The following is a 23701-nucleotide window of genomic DNA, read 5'->3' as shown; positions in this document are numbered from 1 at the left end:
AGAGCGTTACAAAAAAAAGAGATGGCAAGATTGACAAGCGCGTTACGAAGCGCGATGGACCGCGTGAATTAGAGAGAGAAAGAACGAGAAAGAGAGAGAAGACGCGCACAGCTGATCGTGGCCCGAGGTCGTAGAGTCAGAGTCGGTAAGTGCGGGGTGCGGTACACGGCACTGTGGGCGCGGCAGGGTGCGCGGCACGGTACGCGGCACTATAGGCGCGGCAGGGTGCGCGGCACGGCACGCGGCACTATAGGCGCGGCAGGGTGCGCGGCACGGTACGCGGCACTATAGGCACGGCAGGGTGCGCGGCACAGTACGCGGCACTATAGGCACGATGCACTAAACGAGCGGTTATTCACTGAAAAGGTCTTAGAGTTTCGTCTCACCCTCGCGATCCGGCTCGAAGGACCAAAAATGTTGGCGACTCGCCGTGCAAATTTTTGCCGGTTGGAGGACGGCCGGTGGATTGCGCGGATTAGAGGGTGGAGATTCAAAAGAATGCTTTACACGTCACTTGTCTTTATTCACGGCACGCGAATCTGTGCCGTCGTTAACTGACACAGAAAACACAAATTACAAAAAAAGAAAGTACAAAGATATATTTCTCGTTGTCTCGATAATTGACGCGCGCGCATGGTACCGCTCGTCGTGCCAGTATCAGACTGGCCCTTTTGGTCGCGAAAAGGAATTTCGAGAAAAGCCCCCCTCCCTCGCTTCGAGCTCCTCGATCCACCCGATCGCGAGGGAAAGGGGACCGTAGTTCTCGTAAACATCATCGAAAAATGACCATATAAGGCAATCGAAAGCGGCGTGTACCGAGCACCAAAATAAAATGTTTTGATGGCTCGAGTCGCAACCTTCCGAAAGCCTCGCGGTCATCGTGCCAACGTCGTCTGTAGTGCCAGCGGAGTTCTGCCGACACTCCAACACGGAGCCATCACGCGAAAAAAACGGAACCAAAGGATAAGTCAAGAAGCCTGTGCGCCGTATGCCAGGGCGACCACTTTATTATGTTTTGTGGCACCTACAAAGAGAAGACGGCTCTGGCTCGCAGACAGTTTGTCAGCAATCAAAACCTCTGTTCGAACTGCCTAGGTCGACACCAGCTAACTGAGTGCGCGTCAAAAAAAGACGTGCACCACGTGTGGCAGTCGGCATCACTCTTCGCTGCACGATGCCTTCCGCGACGCCGAGACCGCCACGACATCACATGTGGCTCAAGGATCGCACCCCGCCTCTGTCACGGTGCTGCTCGCCACTGCTCGAGTCCGCGTCCTCGATTGCCACGGATTCTGGCATTCCGTCCGAGCGCTGATCGACCAGGACTCAGAGTCGTCCATCATAACGGAGCGGTTGGTTCAGCGACTGCGACTGCTTCGCATGCCCGCCGCCGTCAGCGTCTATGGACTCGGCGAGAAACGGACGGGAATTGCCAAAGGCAAGGTAAAGCTTACCTTTCGAGCGCACAACGGTAAGTCGTCCAACTCCGTCGCCGCCTTGATCTTGCCAAAACTCATGCTTTTCTCCAAAGGATGCCGCCGAAGTCTGCAATCCTGGACACATCTAAAGGACCTTTTTTTTTTTTTGACTCTGGGGAAACCTCATGGTACCATCCGCCTCCGGGTAGAGGCGGGGGTTATGTGGGACTCCCTGCCCCGTCTGGCCGGCCCGCACATCCGCCTGGCCGGTCCGCCGTAGCGGGCCGGAGAGTCGGGATCGGCGAGCCGGAGAGCCGGGACAGGACCTACCGCACTAAAACCCCAAAGAATGTCCTTCACGGGCGTTATACAAGGGACGGCCAGGATGCTGGTATCCCATGCCGACTGGCCGCCCCCCCGCCTTATTCCTCCTTGGAAGGATGCCGCGGAAGGCGACACCCTCCCCCCGTCATTGTACGGATTCCTCGCGGTTGCGGCGCAGGGCGACATCGACCCCACGCCGCGCCTTCTCAAAGAGTTTGAGGGGCGGAGCCATGGCTCGAGAACTCCCGCTCGAGCCATCGCCCCTCGCCCTCCCAGTGTCGCAACCCCCAGACCCCCAACAGGGTGGTCCGGTTCGGCGATTTACTGAGGGGGCCCTCATCAGGAGGCTCCTCTCAGAAGGAGAGAAACCCCCTTCCGTAGACGGTGTTGCCCTCCCACCGGTGCCTTATGACTCCCGGTGAGAGGGCCCCACACGTCACGTCTCCGTCCTTGAGAGGGGCCCAGGCACCCCGGGCGGGAGGGCAATGCCCGCCCGCCAGGGACACGTAGGCCTCCCCTCGCCCCCCCCCCCAGTTGCGGCTCCCTCCGCTCCCGTAGGAGTTAGGATTTGGCCGCAACCAGGGGGGGGGCTCCTCCTCTGGGAGGACGATCGCCCATCCCGCGCCTAAGCGCGGGGAGCGCGACCGCTCCCCCCCTCAAGAGGCTGCCGGGGGGCAGAGTGCGAGCCTATGCCCGCACACCTCCCCCCCGACACCCTCATTCGGCGTCAAACGTTGACGCCGGGATTTTCTGGGCGCCCCTCCCCCCGATCCCCGCCGCCGCAAACAGCCGCACCTCTGGGTACGGCTGCCGACGGCCGGGAAAGGGGAGGCACGCCCCCGCCCCTCGACCCCGTCGGAGGTGCCCTGCAGCACTCCTGCTCTCCCAGGTCATGCCCCGCCGGCCGGCGCAGATCCACACAAAGTGGACAGCGCGGGCCGGCGCGGCAGGCCCGTGCGATGTGGCCAGGAGCCCCGCAGCGACAGCAAGCGACAGAACTCCTGTCCACGGCCGAAGTGCACCGCCGCCACATGTGTCCAGGACACAGGCACCGGTAACACCTCGGCTGCACCTCCCTCCTCTCTCCCGTCGGTTTCGGTCACAGGTCTTTCTGGCGCCGTTGTTGTCGCCCCTTTCCGCCTGCGGCGACCGACGACCCTGGACCATGCCTCCCCCCGGACTTCGGTCTCCACCTCCAAGCCCGGTGGCAAGGTGTCGAGGGTTGGAGAGGCCTCTACTCCTTCATCATTCTCCTCCCCCCAACCCCCTTTCCTCCCCTTCGGAGCATTCGGGGTCCGAGCTGCCCTCACCGTGCTCTTCACCCCTCCTGCCCCTCTTCCGTCCGCATCGTCTTTCCTCCCTTTCTCTCCTCCAGCTTGCAGGAGTTTCTCTCCCGCCCTGTCGGAGAGGTAGTCTCTCCACCGAGAATTCCTGTCCATCTTCTCTCTCATGGCGCACCGCAGGTCCTTCATCTCCTCCTGCAGCTCTTTCGCCCATGAGAGAGGAGGCTCTGCCCTGTTTGCTCTTGCAAGGCCCGCTCCCTCTGTGTTGGTACCCCTGGTACTGGTGGTCGGCAACCAGGGGTCCAAGCCAATATCTTTTTTCCTTACCCGAGTGGAGCTGCCCTTCAGGTGCTTATATGCATTCCTCAGGGCTAGGTTATCCCGTTCCATTTCCTCCACTCTTTGCTCCACGAGGACTATGTACTTCCTCGCCCTGGTCAGATGGGCTTTCCACTTGGACAGATCCTCGTAGAGCAATTCCACTGTCTCCTCCTCCTCCTATGTCTTCCTGCTCCACGACAATTCGATGGATGACCCTAGAGCAGTCCCTGTCGCACCAGCGGAGCATGCGTGATATTCGCATGCCACCAGCCTCTTCTTCTTCCTCCGATTCGCATGAATCCTCCGACTCGTAAAAGTCAGAGGACCCATACGAATCCTCCAAAGCCTTTGCAGGCTCTGTCGTCCGCCCGTCGTGTGATGACGACGGGGTGGGGACCGGGACTATACCCCCCTTCCCGTCGGGTCCTGACATATCCGAGGCTGCCTGGACCTGTACCTCCTTTATTTTTGTTTTCCCTTCCATATTTTTGTTTTCTTTTCGAGGTGGACTCCCCTAGGGCGGTGGGCCTAAGCCCTTTTGGCAGCCGCCCGCTGCCATGAGGTGTACCTCCACAGGAGGTACCGACCACTCTTGGCACCCTTCGCAAGGCTATTCCCTTGCAAAGGGTGAGCCCCCCACCACGGCAAAGTGATGGTCGACGGGGGGGGGGACATCTAAAGGACCTGGAGCTCGCCGATCCAGAGTTCAGTTCCGCGGATCCAATAGACCTTCTGCTGGGTGCCGACGTCTACGGAGTAATCATCTGCCAGGGCCTGAAAAAGGGAAGTTCTCAGGAACCGGTGGCACAACAGACCTCTCTAGGATGGATACTGTCAGGCATCATCAATGAGAATGCACGCGGCCAACGTATTTCCTCTCACCATTGCCAGGTAGAGGAAGACCTCACCTGTTTGGTGCGTCGCTTCTGGGAACAAGAAGAAGTTCGCCGGCCGTCTCAGCTCTTCTCTAAGGCCGAACTAAAGTGCGAAGAGCACTATTGCCTGCACCATTCACGCACTGCCGACGGCTGGTACATTGTGCGTCTGCCCACGATTGAGCCTCTGCCGGACCTAGCAGGAACAGTTCGCTCCGCCCGCCGTACTCTGCAACACACGGAGAAGAAATTTGAGAGAGACAGCGAATTTCGAACCATGTACGCGGAATTCATGCGACAATACTTGGACCTGCGCCACATGATGCCTGCTCCTTCGTCGACGGAATCGCATCCGGGTGTTTGCTACCTGCCGCACCACGGGGTTTTGCGTCCGGACAACACATCCACAAAACTGAGGGTCGTCTTCAACGGCTCGAGCTCCTTGCCAAACAGAGACTCCCTCAACAAATATCTCGCAAAGGGACCGAATTTGCTTCCTTCACTGACCGACATCCTGCTGCGTTGGCGACGTCATCGCTACGTCTTCATGACCGACATTGAGAAGATGTATAGGCAGATCCTGGTGCACCCTGACGACCAAAGCCTGCAAAGAATATTGTGGAGAAAGAACGCTAACAACGAAATCAAGGAGTACTGGCTGGATACTGTTACTTACGGTCTATCCTGTGCTCCTTATCTGGCAATCCGCACTTTACGCCAACTGGCCGAGGACGAAGGACATCGTTACCCGAAAGGAGCCATCATTCTGCTGAGCGACGTCTACATGGACGACATCCTGACCGGTGCGGAGACCATGAAAGAAGCCGAAGTCATGCTACAACAGCTGATTAATATCTGCAAGGCGGGCGGCTTCTCGCTTAAGAAGTGGTCGGCAAACCACTCGCTACTGCTGAACCAAGTGGGGCCCGACGACCGCCTTCAACAAAAGGCCAGATGGTGGCTGCCCGGCGAGAGTCACTCCACTCTCGGGTTACGCTGGCAACCCCGGGACGATCGCTTCGCCTTCGCCACCAAACGGATCAATCTATCGACCATCACCAAAAGGTCGGTACTTTCACTGACAGCAAAGATGTTAGACCCTCTCGGCTGGCTGTCCCCAATAACAGTACTGGCTAAGATCTTCATCCAGTCCACCTGGTTGCTAGACCTCGATTGGGACGCTTCGCTGCCAATCGACGAAGAGAGGAGATGGCTACAATTCCAGAGCGAGCTGCCTGCTCTGGAAAACTTGCTCGTACCTCGATGGGTGGGAGGCTTGGCTGACTCACAACGGGAGATCCACGTTCGCCGATGCCTCAGGGCGTGCCTACTCAGCTGTGCTATACCTAAAGACCAAAACAAAGGATATTACTAAGGTAGCTCTCTTAGCTGCGAAAACCAAGGTCGCGCCCTTGAAGCAAGTCTCCTTACCTCGGCTGGAGCTGTCTGCCGCCACTCTTCTGGCTCGTCTAGCCACCCACACCATACCGATCATCGGAGCAGACAAGGCACCTCTTCATATGTGGTCTGATTCCACCGTCACGCTCGGCTGGATCTGTGGGCATCCTTCGACGTGGGCCATCTATGTGGCCAACCAGGTCAGCAAAATACAAACACTGATCCTGGACCCACTGGCATCACGTACCAGGTCGGGAAAACCCAGCGGACTGTGTTTCCCGGGGGCTCTATCCTAGCGAGCTGGTTGACCACCCGCTCTGGTGGCAAGGTCCCGTATGGCTAGCAACGGAGAGCAGTCCTTGAACGACCAACAGCGAGGAGATGTCAGCAGAGGACCTCCCAGAGAGACGAGTCCGTGCTCACGTCGCCGCCGTTGCCGAGCCGAAGCCCGAATCGAAATTGCTGCTTTGCTACTCTTCGCTGAAACGACTGCTGCGGATCACTGCATGGTGCCGTCGCTGGTTGCTGATCCATCGCCAGCTCCGCCATGCGCAAAGTCAGCCTAGCGTGATCAGCGTCGACGAACTGACGGAAGCCCGCATCTCCTGGGTGAGGTTGATCCAGGCTAGAACAGTTAAAGACGAGATTAGAAGGCTGCGCAATGGAACGCCTCTGCCGTCGCGAAGCTCCCTGCACAAACTAAATCCTTTCCTAGACTGCGAGGGACTTCTACGCGTCGGCGGGCGCCTCAGAAATGCTCACCTGCAGTACAATGCCACTCATCCGCCAATACTGCCCAGCGAGTCAACATACACTCACCTCGTCATCGACGACCACCACCAGCGGACGTTACACAGCGGGACTCAGCTGACCTTGTGCTCCCTGCGCCAGGAGTATTGGGTCCCTCGAGGTCGCTCGCTGGTGAAAAGACACATCAACCGATGCAGTAGGTGCACAAAATGGCGAGCCGCCATCCCACAGCTTCTCATGGGCGATCTTCTGGTGCCAAGGGTCACGCCAAGCAGGCCGTTTTTGCACACCGGCGTCGACTACGCCGGACCTGTTTGGCTGCGAACGTCGAAGGGCCGCGGACACAAAGCAACTAAAGGGTTCATTGTAGTCTTTGTCTGTTTAGCTTCCAAAGCCGTTCACCTCGACGCAGCCTCGGACTACTCCGCCGACGCCTTCATAGCCGCCTTGCGCCGACTCATCTCCAGGCGAGGTGTCTGCGCCTCCTTGTATAGTGACTGCGGTACCAATTTCGTGGGTGCTGACAGGCAGCTTGGCGCTCTCTTCTCCGCCGCCAGTGCCGACGGACATCGCATCGCCGCATTCGCCGCACAAGAGAAAATCCGGTGGCACTTCAATCCACCGACGGCACCGAACTTCGGCGGCTTGTGGGAAGCCGCCGTCAAATCTATGAAGCATCATCTGCGACGAATCATAGGTGATGCAACCCTCATCTGTGAGGAGCTGGCGACGCTGCTCTCTCAGATAGAAGCTTGCCTCAATTCTCGATCTCTCAGCCCTTGTCCGACGACCCAGAGGACGTAGCAGCTCTTACCCCAGGTCACTTCCTGATCGGTTCCGCTCTCTCTGCCATACCTGAACCGTCGCTCGAACGAGAGCCGTCGGCCCGGCTTTTACGCTGGCAGCTTCTGCAACAGATGAGGGACCATTTCTGGTCCCGGTGGGCCAGCGAATACTTACACACGCTGGCCCATCGGTCAAAATAGTCTCGAGTCAATTAGGAGACTCGCGTCGGTCGGCTGTGTTTGCTCCGCAGCGAAAACACTTCACCAACGCGGTGGCCGCTTGCGCAAATCACTCGATTGCACCCCGGATCCGACGGCCACGTGCGCGTAGTCGAAATCCGTACCGCGAGTACGAATTTAACGCGCCCCGTCAGCAAACTGATTTTTCTGGGCGACGGCAACGAAACTGCACAATAATTCAGCGTTATAAGTCTCACTCTTTTCTCATTGCAGCACAAAAATCATCTTTTCTTTGTCACTGCTCTATTCATTCCTCTTCATCGTCACTCCACTTATATTACACCGACCTACTGTTATCTCCTTTATCACTGCACTATCCTCATTATTACACTATTTGTATCATTATAATTCACGAGAGATCCGAATACCAAAATTGTCACGGTCTTCGCGACGCGTTAACCAATATGCGTCTATACCGTCACGTTCGAAATAAACAGTTGATCGATTCAGCATTCCTTTCGCGACATCAGTCAGAGCACGTGAGCTACACGTGTCTGTCACTCGCGAGCGCGTGAATAAGCGCGCGCCCCCACTCTCGCACTACAAAGTCGATTGCAGGTATACTGCAAGGCGGGCGGAATGTTCGAAAATCGAACGTCTAAAAAAGCTGAAAGAATTAAAACAATTAAAAACAATGAAAACATTACATGCAAATTCATGCCGTACTCTCATTTCACATGCAGCATGCGTATAATTTATATTATAATACAGTCTATCAATTTCTATCTTAACATGCTGACGTTTCATATTATAAATAGCGCTCGGCCGCAAAGTTATAAGTATACCCCGCGCCTACGAAAAATAAGCGCTTACATTAAAACACATTAAATTGTAAACACCGCGGTCGCGCGAGAGGAGATACAATTTAGTTCCCAATAATAACAAAACTACGATTTGCTGGAAAGAAAATAATTACAGTAAACGCTCTTTCGCCCTCAACCGAACGATAGAATAAAAAAAATGTTCGCGAATATTCTAGAAATACAGGCCTATATAAACCTCCTTTCTCGTGACCGCGGCGCTCTTTTCCGATTGCTTGTCGCGTCAAGAGTGTGCTTCTACTTTACGAAAAAGATCGCTTGTCTTTTTCACGTTTAATTACCGTTGCTTGCGGACACTCAGTACTTTATTTTCAACACGGCTTTTCTCTCGGTTATTGTACTTTCTAATACGTTCGACTCGGCTATCTTTTGGTAATTCTGTGCGGTTTAAATAATTGTATTTTTGTGTTAATAGTTTAAATATATTTTGTTAACGATACGCGTGTGTCGAGTGCAGTGCTTCTCTGTCTTTTCGCTTCCGACCTCCTTATCCTGCTTTCCGTTGCGCACACCTTGTATATTTGAAATATTAAAATAAAACTAAAATAAAATATTAATCAAAAAAACAAAAAAAAATGAATATAATCATTTGGAAAAAATAAAATTTATATTTGTAACAAAAGAACTTAAAATTGAAAATAAAAAAAAGTTAATTTAACACAAATTGCTATCAACATTGTACATCAGTTTGTACCATATTGCTAAAACAGAGTTATTAACGCAGAGTTATATAACGCAAAAGATCAGCAATTATTAGCCAAAAATCATTAAACTATCTATTGGAACATTACCAGAAAAGTTGTGTGCGGAAGACTAATAATTATTGTATTAAATATATAAATATGTATATAAAGAGAAACATTCAATATTTATCGGTATTTGCTTTTGTAGGCTGTTGTGTGCCTCGGGTGAGACACAAGGGGTCGCGCCAAATTAGGATGAGGATCCGGGGCGTCGGGACTTATTTCGGGTTGTTGAAATAAACGCACTCCACTTTTTATTATTAAAACTTTTATTTAAGTAAACCACTTGACTTTTATTTGTTTCACCACTGTTACACTTGTGCGTGTATTGGTTTAACGACACTGTTTAACTATAACTTCGCGTATTGCGCGCGACTGCGAAGGGATGTTATATATCGCACGCGGCTAGCGAGGTCGTTTAACTAACGACGCGAGAGCGTCTTGAGAGCGACTTATTGCGACTGCGACTGAGCGATTCGGCGCGTCTCTGCTTCCTTTTTATAATATCGCTTTTTGGGATTTCCTTGATCGGAAGGTGTGCCTAGCAACGGGCCTCTTTGGTCAAGGACCTAGGTGCAAGCGAAGCAGATTCAAAGTTCTTCTTCTTTGTTTGCATGTTGAGCAATTTCGTTTCGCGCATATCTCGCAGCGTATGCGTTTTTACGCAGTCAGTGTCCGTCGTCAAGCGGATGTAACACGAGTAGCTATTTCTTAATAGTTATATCTTTGAGGGATATAACAAGGCGTTTGCGTGTGCTAACCATATTTTTATGGGATTAGAAATTTGTTCGTCTGTAGCATTTTTGTGTACTTTTCTTATTACACCTAAAAAGACATTTTAAAAAATAAATTTTTATTAATAACAATGAAGAGAAATATATTTTAGATTTAATTTGTTAGAATAATTAAAATATAAAACTTTATAAAAAATCTTTAAAAATGTTCAACTTTTATATATTTCTTTTGCTTCATTAAATAAAATAAATAATATTAAATATTATTAAAATGATATTTGTATGTAAATAATATTATCTTTATTCAACTTATAAAATAATTTTAATTAATTTAACAGTAATACAAAAAATACAAGTAATATAAATTTATATTCATAAATACTTTCTATTATTTATTACTTACACATGATTATTTTGCAGATATTTAGCTGCGAAAAAATTTCTTTTTTTTTGCTCCATACCAACTGTATTGCACTGCTAATTCATTAGAAAATAATTTCTTCATTATCCGTAAAGAAGAAGTTTTTACATCTTGACTTGTCACATGAGTCAATTGTTTGATCTAAAATTATGAAAAGTTGCGTTATAAAAATTTTACAAAAGATTATATTTGTATAACAATGTATTAATGTGGAATATATTTGTAAAATATTTTTTAAAGTATTCTATATAAAATTACTTTGTACATTAATATAAAATTTATTCTAACTAATTATTTGTTAAAATATGTAAAAAACGAGACAATACAGAGGCTATACGCGGTTGGTAGTGCGTGAGTTTCGTTGAAATTTAAGATTTTTACGAAACTTAATTTTATGTGCACACAAGGCACCGGTGTTTCTTAGATATACAAAAACTAAACGCAATTCGCGATCTCAATTTGAGATTCTAATGAACAAACGAAACTCGTTAGGTTTCTTATGTTCGTTAGAATCTCGAATCAAGATCGCAAATCGCGTTTAGTTTTGGTATATCCAAGAAACTCCGGTGCTCTGTGCACTTAAATTTTTTAACCTTATATACTAATTGTTTTATTTCATCTATTTTTTTTCAATTAATCGTACAATATGTATATATTTATTTTTTCTCTTTGGTATTGTTCCTTACTTGAATGACTTCTTCTCCCTTTATCTCATCATTATCCTCATTTAGATTCGTTCCATATAATTGTTCCGAGAGTATATCGGACTCATCATTAACATCATCTTCATCATCTACATAATCTTCATCATTTACGTCATTATCTACATCATCTTTATCATCTGCATGTATCTTTTTAGATGTACTAGGTTTAGGTATATCTAAAAAAATTAATTTATTGCTATATTTAAATGTAATTTTAATATTGTAACCAAAAATATTATGTATTTAATTTAGTTATTTAATTCTTTATATTAAATCTACAAATGCCATATAATATAAAATAGATTTGATTTATTTAAATTATGCATTTATTATTATGTACATTATATGCTAGGTTTTTATATATTTAAAGTTCTATTTTATCATATTAAATTACAGTTATATAATAGTATAAAAAAAAGAAGAAAAATATAATAAAATGCATAATTTATATTTCTTGCTTCTTTACTTTGTAAACATATATATACCTTTTACATTGTAGTTGCAATCATATCTGTCCAATGTTGATTATGAGTTTTTATGTTTCACTGTTAATTCTAAACAAAAAAGTTAGTTTTCTTTATTGTTTTACATAATTAAAATTTGCAGCTTTAAACTAATATTTTATTATTATTAGAATTATGCACTATTAATTATTAAAATTTTTTCAATATTATTCTTTTTCTTAATATTATTCTTTTTCTTAATATTATTCTTCTGACTATTAATATAATTTTTTATGCTTTCACCTTTCTGTGACAATTTTGCCTTTTTCATTTTTTTAGAGGTATGTACAGGCCTAACAGGCATTTTTGGAAGCTGCAAAATAAATGAATTTTTGTCGCATTCATCATCACTATTTAATATAGAAGTTTCATCAAATTGCTTAGCAGCTCTATATTTTCTTGTTTTTTTTTTAATACTTCCTCTTTGTCAGTGCCAGAATTGATATCTGATAGTTCTTCAGCATCTTTTAATTTTCTTCTTGCTAATTCATAGTTTGCTGAAAAAAATAATATACATTTTGTTAATAATTGCTTCCTTGTATTATTTAAAAATATCTATTAATATTATACAGGGTGTCTTAGTATAATCGTATCAATGCTTCAAGACGGATCAAGGTCATCATTTTTTGCAAAGTTCCAATTTTTGTCATTATGTTTCTTTGTAACTAAACCTTAAATTAAAATTTTATTAAAGTAAACTCCATCTGAAATTGACTGAAGAATATAATTATGTTAACCTTTTAACTCCACAAAGTTTGTGAAAAATCCGTTTTTTTCAATTGCTTATAACTCGAAAATTCTTGATTTCTCAACATTTATGCTAGGAAAATCATCTCCAAATTGGTTAGAGAATCCGCCTTTAAGCATTGATAGGGTTATTCTAAGACACTCTATATATATTTATATATATTTTAATATTTATAGTGCATATTCAAAACGCGCTTTTTATCAATAAATAAGAGTATTTTATAGTTTTGAAATTTTATAATATAAATGTTAACGTGAACTATATGCTAATTACATACATTGCTATCAATAAAACCGCGTTCTGAATGATGGCAACTCTCTCTCTCTCTCTCTCTCTCTCTCTCTCTCTCTCGTTCTCTTTCTCTCCACATTTTGTATGCAAGAAATTATATACATATATTTTAAAATCATTGCATATATATTAAAAAAAAGAATATGATGATTGCTTACTGTCTTTTGCATATATTTTCCGAATTGGATGTTCTATCCATGTAGGTTCTGGGTTTTCCATAAATTTCACAGCCTTATAGTAACGCTTGTTGTTAGTGAAATTTGGCCAAACAGCCTTGTTTAAATTCGAATTCAACCAATTATTTGGAACAATTTGAAGCCCATCCTCAAATTCAACAACGGCATAAAATTTTTCTTGTGCCATTCTGTATATAAATAAATGTATTATATATAACCATGGAGGAGTGGAAAAACTGCATATTTGTCATGTTTGATATGGTAACTTTATATATTTTCTAATTACATCTTTTAATGGCCATGATTTCAATTCTGATTGTAAATGTACACAATAAATTCCAAGCATTGTAGATAAACAAGGAACTGTGAATAAGTCTTCCTTTTCCAAAAATGTCTTAATTTTTTGAATATAACGATCTCTCGGTCAAGTGGAAAGCTTGTAACAAATTGGTACAGGAAGGAAACGTGTTCGAACAGATATATAAATTTCTTTTCTAACCACCCTTTTAAATATAAAATGAACACAATCTTTAATCTTGTAGATCACGCGATTCTTTTATCTAATGGCCAGTTTCACGACGAGAATATTAATATCGTGAAACAAATTTTGTTTAATAACTGCTTTCCTAAACATGTAATCGATCGTTGGGTTAAAAAAAGGATTAATTTTTTAAAACACAGAAACATGAATGAATAGAGTAATGAGCGAAATATTGTTGATAATTCTCCTTTCATTTCACTACCTTATGTTAATAGCTTAGGCGATATCAATCAAATTTTTAAAAATATCGGATTTAATGTTGTTCATAATGTTCCTAAAAAGCCGAATCATTTGATCACACTCGGCAAGGATAGACTGCCTACAGATAAAAAAACTGAAGTGGTTTACAAAATTAATTGTAGGGATTGCAACGTGTCATACATCGGACAAACAAAAAGACATCTGTGTACACGTGTAAAGGAACATTTCAGCAACATCAAAATGCATTCGAGTAATTTATCAGTTATCAGCAAACATAAAATTGAATTCGATCACGATTTTGACTGGACTTCACTTGTTATCTTGCATAGTGAAAAACACGTAAGAAAAAGAGAAATCGCTGAAATGTTCTTTATTAAGGGAAATAATAACGCTATTAATTTACAAAAGGATACTGACAATCTAAGTAATATCTACGACACAATAATAAAGGTCGTTTAGTCTCCAATAACTCGTCTAAGAGTCTTGACGTGTTGTCAAACCGACACTATGTTCGTTCTTGACATCTTAGAATTATAATTTTATTTTTAATTTTACAAGTAAGTCTCGCTTCTTTTTCTTTTTATCATTTTGTAATATTGTTAGTAAAGTAATTTTATTTTTTTTAATGTACTAATCTCGGTCTATGTATATCTAGATCACTTGATAAGGACTCAAAGAAGGGTCGAAACGTTGTGATTGACTAAATAATATTTGCCAGTACGGTCGAGAGAAGATTTTTACCTTTTTTGAATTCTCTCTGGCGATTCTCAAATATCTACGTTCTTATTTGATGATAATATTGTATGTGAGTTGATTTCTTTTTCAATACATCTCCGTATGACTTGTTGTAAAGGTTTTTCTGATTTTCTAATTAATTTCTTTAATATTTACATATGGTTTTCAAATTTGAAAGCACTAAAATTATCAAGTGAAATTTTTTAACATCGTTTACGAGATGCACGAGATTATGAACATTATGTGATATCAAAGTGATAAATATAAGGCCAACTTATCTAGCTGAATATTCGAGATGTTCAGTCAACTACCATTTATTAAATGTATAAATTATAAAACTACAGTCATTAGATATTAAAACTAACGCAATTTACAATCATTCTACAAACGTTTCGACCGCACGCGGTCTTCTTCAGTATAATTATTGTTTGTAGTTTGATAATTTATACATTTAATAAATGGTAGTTGACTGAACATCTCGAATATTCAGCTCGATAAGTTGGCCTTATATATTTATCACTTTGTTTTCAATATACGAGCAACAATTTGTATTAATTTATTATGTGATATGTTCTGAACGCCATATAATTCTTCAAATGTTTTTATGAAAAAGAAAATCAAATCTTGCGCATAGTTTAAATATTTATGTAAATCTTTTGAAGACAAGATTCTGATAATCACGTGTAATGTTAGAAAATTAATATATATTTTTTTAAATGATAATCCTTAAGAGTCGCCAGTAATAAATAATAAAAATCTCTCCTCCAATTTTAAAGTCGACCAGACTGGCAATAATTTATTTAAAAAATTTAGTTAAATTACAACGTTTCGGCTGTCATTGCCTAAGATCCATAAAGTAGGTTACCCTCTTCGTATCATAATTTCAACGTTAGGAAGTCCGGTTTATTACATTGCATCTTATTTAAGTGAGATTTTGCAAAATGCAGTCAATAAACCTCGATCTCACATTAAGGATAGTTGGTCCTTTGTTGAAATTATTAAGGATAAAAACATTGATGACAATCATGTCATGATTTCGTTGGATGTGACTTCGCTTTTTACTAACACACCGTGGGAATTAATAAAAGCAGCAATAGAAAATCGTTGGGATGATATCTCACAATTTACTTCATTTAACATGGCACAGTTTTTACATGCTATTGACACGGTTATGCGCTCGACTAGTTTTGTTTTTGATGGAAAATTTTACGAGCAGGTTTTTGGTTCGCCTATGGGGTCTCCTTTGTCTCCAATTTTGTCTGATATGGTTATGGACGATTTGGAATCATATTGTTTGCGTCAATTGGATTTTGAGCCCTATTGTTATTTCAGATATGTTGATGACATTTTTTCAATTATTCCGAAATGTAAAGTGGAGGATATGCTTACGATTTTTAATAGCTTTCACACTCGACTAAGGTTTACGTTTGAATTGGAGAACAATTGTTCCTTAAGTTTTTTAGACACAAACGTTATACGAGTTAATGGCAAATTGACGACTGACTGGTTCCGTAAGCCTACGTTTTCAGGCCGTTATATAAATTTTCTTTCGAACCATCCGATGCGTTATAAAATTAGTGTGATCACAAGCCTCGTGGACAGGGCTATTTTACTCGCGGACCCTATGTTTCACGAGAAAAACATCATTTTAGTCAAACGAATTCTTCGTAACAATTGTTACCCGTCAACAGTCATAAACAAAATTATTAACAGGAGACTTAGGGCAATTAAATTTGGCGGTAATTTTGGTGCGTCTAATCGAGATAAATTTGATACACGAAATGCTATAGCGTTGCCGTATATTAGAGATTTGAGCGAAAATATTACTCGTTGCATAAACAAAAATGGAATCGGTGTATTATATACCGTTCCTAAAAAATTAGACACATTGATAAAAAGAGGAAAAGATAGTATTGACAACTTAAAAAGAACCGATGTCGTTTATAAGATCGAATGCGCGAACTGTGACTCTACATATATTGGACAAACAAAGCGACATTTAGAAACACGTATTAAGGAACATAAAAATAACATCAAAAAAGACACTACATCACACTCAGTTGTTAGTTTGCATCGGACTTGCAACGATCATGAGTTCCGTTGGGATTCTCCTGTGATTCTGCATCAAGAAAAACAAACAAGAAAAAGAGAAATAGCAGGAATGTTCTATATAAAAAACCAAAGAAAGAGCATTAATTTACAAAAAGATACGGAGAATTTCAGTGGGATTTATGATCGCGTTCTTGAAGCTATTTAATATATTATATTGTCATATGTTACATATTTATTTATTTATTTATTTATTTATTTGACTTTGTATTGACGTTTTAAAAATTGCGAAAGACACAGTACTCTGGTTTTCTATTTTCTCAACGCGTTAGTGACTAAGTTTTCTGCTAACAGTCAACATCTATTTTTTCGTGCTCACTTCTGTCAGTTATACATTGTTCATCAAAACAATGGTTAATTTTGTCGGGGGTTTGCTGTAAATTTGATTTATTGTATTAATCTGGTACGTAAACATATATATTTTTGTAAATTTATAATTATTTCTATGATTAAGCGCATTAAGAGTATACTTATATGTATATAATTGTTCATAGATTACTTGAAAAGGGCTGCAATGACAGCCGAAACGTTGTAATTTAACTAAATTTTTTAAATAAATTATTGCCAGTCTGGTCGACTTTAAAATTGGAGGAGAGATTTTTATATATTTTTTTCTTTAATATTGATTTGAATGCTGCTGGACCTGTATATAATAATATTAATCTGTATTCCGTAGCTTTCCATAATATTAAATAATCTAGCTTTTGTGGTTTTCTTGCGAATTCTATTGGTATTGATGGTTTTAATTGTGTTACCAAACGTACAGATACATCTTCAACGGCTTTATGTGGTAGTCAATAATGTAACTCTCCATGAAGCCATAGGTACATTAATTTACGCATAATTCCTAAACATACCAAGTGCATGTAATCCAACGGGACATTTGTGACAGGCTTGAAATAAGGTACTTCTAATAAGCTGCATGTAATATCAGGCTTGTGATAACTATCATCAATTTTCTGTATAAAATCACTATCTGATCTAAGTGGTGCATTTGTCTCTGGAAAACATAATCGCCCTCTTATATAATCTCCTTCCGTTGTGCACTTGGTACAACTGGAATATCCCGCATGTCCTTTCACGCAGAGAACGATGCTTTTGCTGGTGTGTCACATACTAAAGCTTCAATTCTACATTGTACGTTACGACCATTAAAGTAAATTCCATCTTCACACATTTCTTTAGCCTCATTAACAAAATCTTTAAAAAAATCGTTGACATCGGCTGGTTTTTCATCTCTATAATAAATTCCAATTATAAAAACATTATCCTATGGAACAACCGAACCTAATAAGGGCCAAAATTGTTGTGTTGATGATTTCGCTAGTGGTAACCCATCAATATTTATAATAACTTTTACACAATTGATATCATTTTTCGTGAATGTCAATATATTAAATACAGAATTAAGTAACCCAAAATGGTAATATATTCCTGGGTTTACTATACGTTTCTCTTGTTTTCTTGGCGTTTTTAGAAGTGATCGTGCATCAGTTTATAATTTCGAAAAACAAGAATGTTGTCTTAATCTTTTAAGTAATGCATTAAAAGCAGTATGTGATATCTGATGCTCTACGGCCCAGGCAGCAAAATCATTGTTAAAAATGTCTATTGTATTTATATTTTTGCTGTCTGTTGTATTTGTATTTACAAAGGTCACACAAGCTGTAGTAGAAGTACTTCCAGAAGCTTGTGATGATTTTGATTCATATTTGTTTAATTGTCTATGTCATTTCCAGATATATTATTCTTGTTCCAACTATTAGTATCATTTTGAGATGGAATTATCTTATTACATTTATTTATTGTATCTGATTTAAATGTGGACTTATTTTCCAAATATTTTGAGCACATATAATCATCACTATGTGATGAAGATAAAGATATCGCAGTCGTACTTAGCAAATTATCACTTATAAGTTCTAATTCTTCTGTAGCTACTCTATTGAGATGTCGTTTTGATATATAAAAAATATCTTTTCTCGGCCGTTTGCGATTTATTTCTGTTAAAATAGATTTTAAATGTTAATTGTTAAATAGATTATTAGCTTAATTATCATTTCATTTTGTTGTTTAAATTAATTACTTTATCTTATTTAATTTTTAATAATATTATTTGATTATTCAATATTATGTTTCATTATTATATATATATCACATTATTGATATTGCGTTATTACAAAGATTATTACAAAGATAAAAGTATATGTAAATAATATACAGGGTGTTAAATTTTAAATTATATAGTCAATTAACTTAAAAATAAAATATTTTTGGGAAAAATGTTTTATACAAAAGTTTTATAACTTTAAGGGAAACATAAGATGGTGTTATTTGACCTTGCATAGTTGTTTGAAGGTTACATAAAGATCACATTTAATATCCCAAATGGAACACTATTTTTTTTGCATATTCTTGTAGCCTATCTCGAGAGCTTTCCAAAATACTAAAATAAAATACTTTTTCATTAACTTTTCGAGTTATAAGGCTTCTAATTCTAACTTTTTTACATAAATTACAAAATATTGTATAAACCATTCAGTTTTCGAAAATCTTACCTTAATACTTTAATGCATAGAATAAGGAGACTAATTGATGTAAAAAAAACATGTAGTTGTCTTTAAAAAAATGATGAATTTGCATTAAGCCGTTACATAGTGTTTTCGAGATGGGCTACAAAAATATGAAAAAATGTTCTATTAAGAAATTGAGGATGACCTTCAAATCATTATCCAAGACAAACCAATGACACCATCTTATGTCTTCTTCGAAGTTACAAAAGTTTTGTTCGAAATATTTTTCCTGAAAATCTTTTATTTTCAAGATAATCGGCTGCATAATGTAAAATCAAATATCCTGTATACTTAATCAAATGATTAACTATTTACTTACTCAATATATCAATATGATTTTAACCAATTAATATATACATATAATGTTTTTTTCAATTGAAGTATGTATAAAATTGTATGTCGACTTAATATGTGCAATACAAATGTAGAATGCTGGAGACACATAAAATATTTTGTTAATTTATACTTTTTAAATCATTAAATCTCTCTCTTTATAAGAGAGATATTTCTAAATCGGCATAAAATTATATATTTGTATATTTTTATATATACATATTCTACATATTTAAATCAATTAAGGAATTTGGTAATGTTTAGATTTAATGAAATTTCAAAGGTTTATAAAAATATAATATAATAATGAAAATAATTTCATATCTAAATCGAACGTTCTACATATGTGCTACGTTGATATTGAAATACGATCAAAGGCGTGCCAAAATACAAATATATAATAATCATGAAAAATAAATCAAAGTAAAAAAAAAGAAAGAAATATGATTATACTTACTTCTTACTGTGTGTTCCACGAGCTATGCGTAGAGAACAAACTTTTCTAGAATGATGCAGACTTTTTTAAAATAATGCAGATAAATAAAGCGATCCCCAATATATTAGTCTCAATATTTCTTTTGTGACAATGCTGTAACAAAATAAAAATTACAAATAAGAAAAAGAAACTATAATTATAAATTATAAAATATAATACCTATTTCTTTGTCGCACTACTGTAGAGAACACACTACTGTTGTGTATATGAATATAAAGCTGCGATAATATTTTCTTGCAACGCTGTAACAAAATTAAAACTAAAAAAAAAAATTATATGAATATACACATATACAATATATATGATTTCTATTACTTTTATCACATTTTACTTTATTATATATTAGCTTCCTCTATTGTTTAATTGTATTATACTTTGATAAATGCATCAAAGACATATTTTGGTACATCATCATCAATATACAAAAAGGCTAATATTAGAATAAATTGTTATATCCCCCAAAGATATACAATAGATATAACTATTAAAAGTTAACTAATATTAAGAAATGGGTACTCGTATTGCATCCGCAATTACGACATACACTGACCGCGTTAAAAAACGCATACAATGCGAGGTATACGCGGAATCAGAATTACGACAGATAATGACCGCGTTAAAAAGCGCATACGTTGCGAGGTATACGCGAAATCAGAATTACGACAGATAATGACCGCGTTAAAAACGCATACAATGCGAGATATACGCGGAACAGAAATTGGTCAACGTGCAAGCAAAGCAGAAGGACTTTGAATCTGCTTCGCTTGCACCTAGATTCTCGACCGGGGAAACCTGTTGCCAGGCACCCCTTCCGATCGGGAAAACTCCAAAAAACAACGATATAAAAAGAGAGTAGAGACGCGACAGCTCGCTCAGTCGCAGACACAAATAATCGCTCTAACCACGATCTCGCTAACCGCGCGCGCACTTAGCATCGACTCGCAGTTGTGCGCGATACGCGGAGTAATATAAAGTCAGTGCCGCACACTCGTAAAGCTTCAGTGTATTGATAGTGAAATAAAATAAAGACCAAGTGGTTGAAGTTGAATAAAGAATTTTAATACAAAAAGTGTAGTGCATTTCTCTACAAACACCCGACAAGTCCTGACGCCCCGGATTCCCATCCCAATTTGGCGCGACCCTTAAGTGTCTCTCCCGAGGCACACAACAAAATGTACCAAAATAATATGCATGTATATTAAGAAACAGGAATGCAATGAGAAATAAAATAGATTAGACTAAAAATAAAGAATATAAAATGTAAAATGTAAGTTCACGATAAAACAAATCTGAAGTTTAAGGGTCGATTGCACCAACATTATTTTGGCTTTAAGTCTTGCTTAAAACCAAAATATGTCTTTCTTTATTTAGAAAGAAAAATAAATAAGATATAGGTATACATATTTTTGTTCCAAAAGAAAATGTATTGTTGCAATCGGGCCTGTCCGATTATTAATTTTAAGTAGTGACTAAGATTCTTGCGAACAGTTAACATCTATTTAATATGTGCTTACTTCTGTCAGTCTTGCATTGTTCATCAAAACAAGCGTTAACATTGTCGGTAGTTTGCATAGAAGTTGATTTACTGTTTTAAATTTGATGTACTTGAAAAGGGCTGCAATGACAGCCGAAACGTTGTTGTATTTCAAATAATTATTTATAATAAATTATTGCCAGTCTGGTCGACTTTAAACATTGAGGAGTGGTTTTTTATTAATTATTACTGGCAACCTTAAGGATTATTATTTATTAATTTTAAGGTTACCTTGCAGCTGTAAAACATATTTTATAGTGAATTATATAATAATATATTTAGTGAAATATATAATATATTTTACACAAAATAAGATAAATTTTGAAAGAAATGAAAAAGATTTATATTTACGAAAAATTATATAAAAATATACAGACTTACTTTCACACCGTCATGCGACAAGATATCACAGGAAAAAGACCGGTAACCCACTATCATAGAAAAAACACTATCACAAACCGCGTGGCGTGTACGTTTACGCGCCAAAACGCTCTGCACTCAAATGGCTTTATACGACATCCTGTAACGAATATTCTGCGTAATTCAAAAGTATATCTTGAAAATATACGCGAATATACTAATAATAATATACTGTAAGAGATATTAAAATATATTCTAAGAATATACGAAAAATAATATATTGCAAGAGATATTATAAAGATATTCTCAGTATCTTATGTATATTGCGTAGATTAACAGTATGTGTACAGAATATTCGAATGTGATATCATGTGCTGTGTGGGTCACTTTCCATGCTTCTTTCTTTCTTTCCGCTGAACATCTTTTCTAAACTATTGTCTTCTTTCCTACTTATAATTCTCTTGCTCTTTGGCTTTTCCTTTCTTCCTTTCTAATTTCTCTTTATGTTCTCCCTACTCCTTGCTTATCTCTCTCTAAAAGCTACTAGCTATTCCGTAGCACCTGCTCTTTCTTTCTACCGCACATCTCTCTCTCTATATATATTCTATACTCCCTACACAAACTATCTGCTGTCAGCTATCTCTCTATCTAACTCTTTCCTCCACCTTCTATCTATTTTCGTTTGCCACACTTTCACTCTCTCATTTTCTCTTTTTCTCTCTCTTCACACTATCCTTTCCTCTCCCTCTGTTCTCTATATCTTCTAAAGCTCCCTCAAACCTACACACTCACTCTCCACGTGTACACCACCCTCGCACCGGAAACGGAAGGTCAATAATGCGTATATATTTATACCATATTATGCATAATGTAGCACATATAGAGAAATAAGATATCAATTTTGTTAAATAATTAAATATTAATATTTAAATAATATACTAAAAAGTTTCAATTTTTACGAAATAGCGTGAGTAAGCGTGGCCAAATTTTTCTTCTTGTCGGGACCGTTGTTTTAATGCGTACTTACGTTATATTAACATCTAATTTCTAGACAAATAATATTTAAAGTTTATTTTATCATACTTTTTCAAATTTTCGTGAAAATAACAAGATTTTTTAAGCATTAAATTTTTGATAATTTAATATTGTAAACGCAACGTATTTCAAACTCGCATTTAACATCGGCATAAGATAATTGATTTTGTTAAATTATTTAATAATAATTGAATAGTATGCTAAAATGCTAGAATAGTGAGAATTTTGACAAAACAGTGCAAACAAACTTTATAGCGCCAAATTTTTAGTATTGATGGGTATGTTGATATAATGCGTATATTTACATCATATTAAGTATGTGTATATTTAACACCTACATAAGATATCAATTTTGTTAAACAATTAAATATTAACATTTTAATAGTATGCTAAAAGATGAAATAAAATCAATTTTGTGAAATTATGCGAGCAAGATTTATGGCGCTAAAATTTGTTATTGATAGGACTGTTAAATATATAATGCCTATTTGCATCATATTAACACCAAATTTTCAGAAAAAATGATAATATTACTTAAAATTAATATAATTTTTCAAACGTGAAAATAAGAGATTCCTGAAGTATCCGACAAGAACAGAAAAGTCAAACTGATGTTAATTTGACATTATATCGATAAAGTTTAGGCAATTTATATATGTTATATAAAAATAAAATAATACATTTTTTCTGATATAGCACAAAATTTGTGGCACCAAATCTTTGTCACTGGCGGAATTGTTATGATATATATTTACATGGTGATAATGCGTTTTTTCATAAAATAATATTATTGAGCAGCAAGTGGAGTTACTCTGATTTAACTTCTGCAAGGCGCCCAGTTCCTCACTCGGATGAAGTACCAATTCCAATGTTTCACGAATTACCGGAGCTTTCTAGGGATGAATCTACTTTCGGTCATGCCTCTTATGATGCACAACAAAATAACGACAGTGATTATGTTGGATCTTTATTAAGTTCTTACATTTTAACCAAAACGAGTTAAATGACCTCATGAGAGATCTCAGCCTTTGAAAAGAAGCTTCTGAATTAATTGTTTTTAGATTGAATGATAAGAATGTACTCGAATGTGGAACGAAAATTACATTCTACCGCACAAGAGAAAGATATTTCCTACTCTTTTTCTCTCAGGAAAACATTTTTGTTTTCTGTCAAGATGTTAGAGGACTCATCATAAAAATGGGTATTCCTAAATATGAGATTATAGATTTAATCTGACAACACTGGCCTC

The 23701-nt window shown here is 39.2% G+C and overlaps 3 protein-coding genes and 1 pseudogene across 3 annotated transcripts; 2 read left to right on the top strand and 2 right to left on the bottom strand.

Moving 5' to 3' along the window:
* Nucleotides 1-3443: 3443 nt before the first annotated feature.
* Nucleotides 3444-5915, top strand: LOC114943843 (uncharacterized). Its single transcript, XM_085482694.1, has 3 exons — nt 3444-3461; nt 3923-5524; nt 5598-5915. The coding sequence occupies exons 1-3, from the start codon at nt 3444-3446 to the stop codon at nt 5913-5915; spliced, it is 1938 nt and encodes a 645-aa protein (XP_085338820.1).
* Nucleotides 5916-6000: 85 nt separating this feature from the next.
* Nucleotides 6001-7173, top strand: LOC114931276 (uncharacterized). Its single transcript, XM_029319562.1, has one exon. It carries the CDS (start codon nt 6001-6003, stop codon nt 7171-7173), a length of 1173 nt encoding a protein of 390 aa, XP_029175395.1.
* Nucleotides 7174-9260: 2087 nt separating this feature from the next.
* Nucleotides 9261-21550, bottom strand: LOC114943844 (uncharacterized). Its single transcript, XM_085482692.1, has 10 exons — nt 21439-21550; nt 19683-19765; nt 19485-19616; nt 12518-12723; nt 11738-11817; nt 11564-11633; nt 11303-11371; nt 10800-10993; nt 10096-10254; nt 9261-9783 (listed from the first exon to the last, which is right to left on the bottom strand). The coding sequence occupies exons 4-7, from the start codon at nt 12720-12722 to the stop codon at nt 11343-11345; spliced, it is 384 nt and encodes a 127-aa protein (XP_085338818.1). The 5' UTR covers nt 12723; nt 19485-19616; nt 19683-19765; nt 21439-21550; the 3' UTR covers nt 9261-9783; nt 10096-10254; nt 10800-10993; nt 11303-11342.
* On the bottom strand, nt 14045-23371 carry LOC146723267 (uncharacterized; annotated as a pseudogene).
* Between the last annotated feature and the right edge of the window lie 330 nt (nt 23372-23701).

Source organism: Nylanderia fulva, unplaced genomic scaffold, assembly GCF_048542155.1.
Source record: "Nylanderia fulva isolate GAGA-0341 unplaced genomic scaffold, ASM4854215v1 Scaffold210, whole genome shotgun sequence".
Classification (NCBI taxonomy): Eukaryota; Metazoa; Arthropoda; class Insecta; order Hymenoptera; family Formicidae; genus Nylanderia; species Nylanderia fulva.
The sequence above is the reverse complement of the archived record's forward strand: the minus strand, read 5'-3'. Positions and strand labels throughout refer to the sequence as shown.

Coding starts and splice junctions, on each gene's coding strand:
- LOC114943843 (XM_085482694.1), top strand. Junction 5,525..5,597: donor ACTCACAACGGGAGATCCAC/GTTCGCCGATGC, acceptor GATATTACTAAG/GTAGCTCTCTTAGCTGCGAA.
- LOC114931276 (XM_029319562.1), top strand. CDS start 6,001: ATGTCAGCAGAGGACCTCCCAGAGAGACGAGTCCGTGCTCACGTCGCC.
- LOC114943844 (XM_085482692.1), bottom strand. CDS start 12,722: ATGGCACAAGAAAAATTTTATGCCGTTGTTGAATTTGAGGATGGGCTT. Junction 11,634..11,737: donor CTGGCACTGACAAAGAGGAA/GTATTAAAAAAA, acceptor TTTATTTTGCAG/CTTCCAAAAATGCCTGTTAG. Junction 11,372..11,563: donor GGCAAAATTGTCACAGAAAG/GTGAAAGCATAA, acceptor TTTTTTGTTTAG/AATTAACAGTGAAACATAAA.